At 41.1% G+C, this 4,003-nt stretch overlaps 1 protein-coding gene across 1 annotated transcript; it reads right to left on the bottom strand.

Annotated features, from left to right (window-relative positions):
- Nucleotides 1-322: 322 nt before the first annotated feature.
- nog1 (noggin 1) lies at nt 323-1,739 on the bottom strand. Its single transcript, XM_085405306.1, has one exon. It carries the CDS (start codon nt 1,382-1,384, stop codon nt 710-712), a length of 675 nt encoding a protein of 224 aa, XP_085261432.1. The 5' UTR covers nt 1,385-1,739; the 3' UTR covers nt 323-709.
- Between the last annotated feature and the right edge of the window lie 2,264 nt (nt 1,740-4,003).

The following is a 4,003-nucleotide window of genomic DNA, read 5'->3' as shown; positions in this document are numbered from 1 at the left end:
ACTGAAGAGAACCAGTGACCTGTTGTATATAAATCAGAAAGTGATAATTGACTACTGATAAGACCAATATGATACCATGAGAAACGTTTCCCCCCAATAATGAGTAGTTTTATAGCCAAATCTCCGTCTGGTTCTATAATTATGTACTGTTATGAAATAAGCTGTAAGACAGGGAAGGCCAGCCACCATAACTGTAATAAGAACACGATGCGTAAAATGGTTTTAGCGTGGGAACTACAGGCTGTGCGTAATGTGGCAGGTGACTTAATGTGTAATCGCTCAGATTGGGTATAAAAGTGATAAGAAGTAAAGGAAAATCATGTTTAAATCATTTCAGTGTCGTTTTATTGTACGAATATAAAGAATAAATAGCACATTTCCTTAAATTTACAGGATAACAACAAGTCACTGACACAAAACTGTATCAATAATCCACGTTTAACTCTGAGGTCGATTCGCTGCGTCCGCGTTTTGAAAACAGCAAGTCCTTACGTGGCTCTATCGCTCCATAAATACAAAATATATAACCAATATTCTCCACAAATAAAGTAGACTCTGGTTACAAATAATACTGATTTTGTACATGGAGTTATATAACTGCGTGGCACCGCATATACAGAAAATACATTCCTACACTCGGTAGTGCACGTGAAAGAGATTTGGAAAAAAAAAATACTGAGCTTATAATTTATCTTCAGAGTCTTGTGTTTTAACTCGAACAGGAGCATTTGCAGTCTGTAATGATCGGGTACTGCACCGGTATCCAGGCGCACTTTAGCCCCCCCTTCCTCTGCACGCATCTCCATCTCAGTATCGTCAGGTGGGTAGAGTTCGCAGGTTTGCACACCATCCCCTCCGGAACAGAACAAGACCGTTTGCTCAGGCAGCTGCCCACTCGCACAAACCGCGGCCAGAATCTGTTCCCCAGGTCGGTCCAGGTGTACACGACCGGGCAGAATGAGTAGGCCCACAGCCACTGCTGCAGGCGCCGCTTCAGTTTCTTGCTGGGCTTGTGCTTCTTGCCGAACTGGATGTCAAAATCCACCGCTCGGATTTCTTTCGGGAGTACTCCCCCCGGCTTTTGGATCTCGAAGTCGTCGAGCTCATCGTTCCCGGTGAATTTGTCCTCCGTGGGCTGTAACACGGACAAAAAACGAGTGTCAAAGTCTCCCAGGATGCTCTTTAATTCAGTCTCGTTAAGATCTCGCTCCTTGGGGTCAAAGACAGGATCCGGGTCCTCTTTTAATTCCACCAGCGGCAGACTGTCACTCGGGATGGGACGGAGAAGGTAGTAGTGCTGACAAATCCCTCTATCCATCACAAGTCCGAGAGACAGCACCAGCAGATACATGGCAATACACTGGTGAGACTGATCCATGTTCATCGATGAGATCCTCACGCACACGGAGCTGCTTATTGTCCACTTGTGCGCAATTACGCGTGAGCCGTATCCAAACGTGGGCCTCTAGAGTCCCTTAATATTCAGATTCCCATGATAAAAATCCGCGATAGAAATAAAAGATTGTTCCACGAAGCATTAGTGGAAACGACTTCTAAAGGCAAAGATCAGATCATGCGTCCTCGAGCTTCGCGCGCCTCTGCTCGGCATGATGCTCCACTTGTGTCCTCTGCAGAAAAGCGCTGAGCGTAACTCGCAACCTCCGTTATATCCTCCGCACGGAGCGTGATGTAATTCGTGTGCCCCTCTTTGAATGTGGGTTTGTTGTCTAGGAGGAGATCCCCAATACCTCCTTCTTCCACCACACTGGAGGAGGGTGCCGGAGGGGGAGGCGGGGGACGGAGGGAGAGGAGACGCCCCCTGTCGGTTTTCCAGACTTTCTTAAACCAGGCTTTCATTCATCAGGGGTGTTGGTCATCTGGTGAATCCTTCTGCTGCGAGCCTCTGCAGCAGGCTCCCAGAACACCTCATGAAAAAATACAAACTAGTAACGACAACTTTACTTAAACACCTCAGAGAAAGTTTTATTACACAAACAGTTTTGTTAATGTTTATTATTTACACCATGAAGTTAAAAGCTATATTTGTATTGCTTATTAACAGCAGTAATACAAAGAAAGAAAAAAATATAATACAAAGCATTTTGACATGTCATTTATTAGATCAACTTTAATTTGTAACAGCAAGTAATACAGACATACATACATGTTAATGCATCAAAAATCAGTCAAATGTAACAAACTACATCAACATTTATTTAGCTGGAGGATGTGAACACTATTTTTTTTACACTGCTGGCTGGATTAGAAATATAAAATATTTCACACTGTAAAGTTTCAGGACACACAAAGAAAATTTAGATTCCACCATTAGAAATGCATATTATAGGATCCCAAAACTCTGATCTGTTTTCACCTAGTGCGAGTTTTAGCCAATCAATATTAATGACAATAACAATTAAAAAAAAGCCGGTTATGTGCCGTCAGAATGATTTGTTTTATTTAGGGCGTGTAATACACTTACTGGCACAGCTTAAATGAACCGAACCTCAAACCAAATGTTAGACTTCTCAGTTCCTAATAAATTTACAATAAGCAACACTGTGGCTATTCATTAAAGACTTATTGCTGTGCAAACATATTGGAACACACAAATTCAACAATAAAATGATGATTTTATGAAAATGTCTTGAATATTTCCATCTGATGGACTCGTGCGAATAAGAAAGACCACCTTAAGTTTAATAGTGATGTGTGCACATATCTGATGAAGGACTGGCAAAATGCTGTCAAGATTATTTTAACAATCTTAAATCGCAGGAAAAAAATATACACACACATTCAGTTGAATGACAGATTGTATGAAACACACTGCACAGGAAACAAACAAAATCACATCAAATCCAGCTCAACCTTTTGCTTGCTTGAAGAAAAGCGTGATTTACAGCCTGAATATCAGATGAAATGGCCTGTTAACTACACTTTTTGCAGTGTATTTACTGCATGTGTCCAGCTCAAGTGGGACAATATTTCTGCCTGTACCAGCGCCACAGCGAGCCTCTCAATAAAGCCAGCCAAATTAGCTCCCAAATAAACAACGCTCGCTAAGCGGCAGCCATGGAAAGTATCACAATTTGTGAACCTGTCTAAACTCATGCTCAGAGAATCATTCTTTGAAAAATAATTTAATGGAAGAACTTAGCCAGCTGCTACATCAGCCATAAACCATCCGCTTAAGATAAATGCATCTCTGTTTCAATTTGAATGAGCTAATTCACACAAGCACTTGAGCACACGACTCATTTAGTTTATGGTCAAATGATGGTGAAAAGTCTGGAAAATGTCACCCCTTATATTTTTCATCTGACCAGCACGTATCATAAACCATCGCTCCTAAACACACTTGACAGATCTGCTCAATCCAGCGCATTCACATGCGGGACAGTGCAGACTAAACTCTGCACGCATGCAAACAGCACCAAGCATCAGATATCAAGAAATCGCAGAATTTAACGTGCAGTCTAATAAAAAATAGAAATGCTCAATTGCACATTTTCTTTTGGAGAATTAAAGCGATGCGTTCAAACTCACTCGCAATACTTTTTTACATACTTAGGGAAATGTTAAATTGGAATTGACACGCTCATTCTTTTAAGGAATAATATTTGACACACACTGGAATATTCTGTTTGTAATGGGGCCGCTCGAGTGAAGTGCAAATATGGTTCTCATTAAGTGTCATGTGGATTGCCAGGCTCATTTAACGCAGAGTTGTTTTGGTTTCTTCTAATCCCTTCCTACTGTTTTACCACAGGGACATTTTGATAGTGAATTATTCCTCCTTATAAAGTCAGCCTACATGAGACAGACGCCTGCTTAACTGACTTTTTTTCTATCTCTAAGTTAACCAAACACTTTTTCCTCCCCGGCTAATAAACTGGCCCATCTAATTACCTGTATTTTTTTTTTTTTTTAAATGCAGGGTCTGGTCCTTGACTTTTAAACCTGCGCTTAAGGATTTACATTAAAAATGAATCTCCACGTT

This window comes from Rhamphochromis longiceps, linkage group LG4 (genome assembly GCF_057381845.1).
Source record: "Rhamphochromis longiceps isolate RC_006_pf linkage group LG4, R_longiceps_female_GT1.1, whole genome shotgun sequence".
Lineage (NCBI taxonomy): Eukaryota > Metazoa > Chordata > Actinopteri > Cichliformes > Cichlidae > Rhamphochromis > Rhamphochromis longiceps.
Note: the sequence above shows the minus strand (reverse complement) of the source record. Positions and strands in the feature narration are given on the sequence as shown.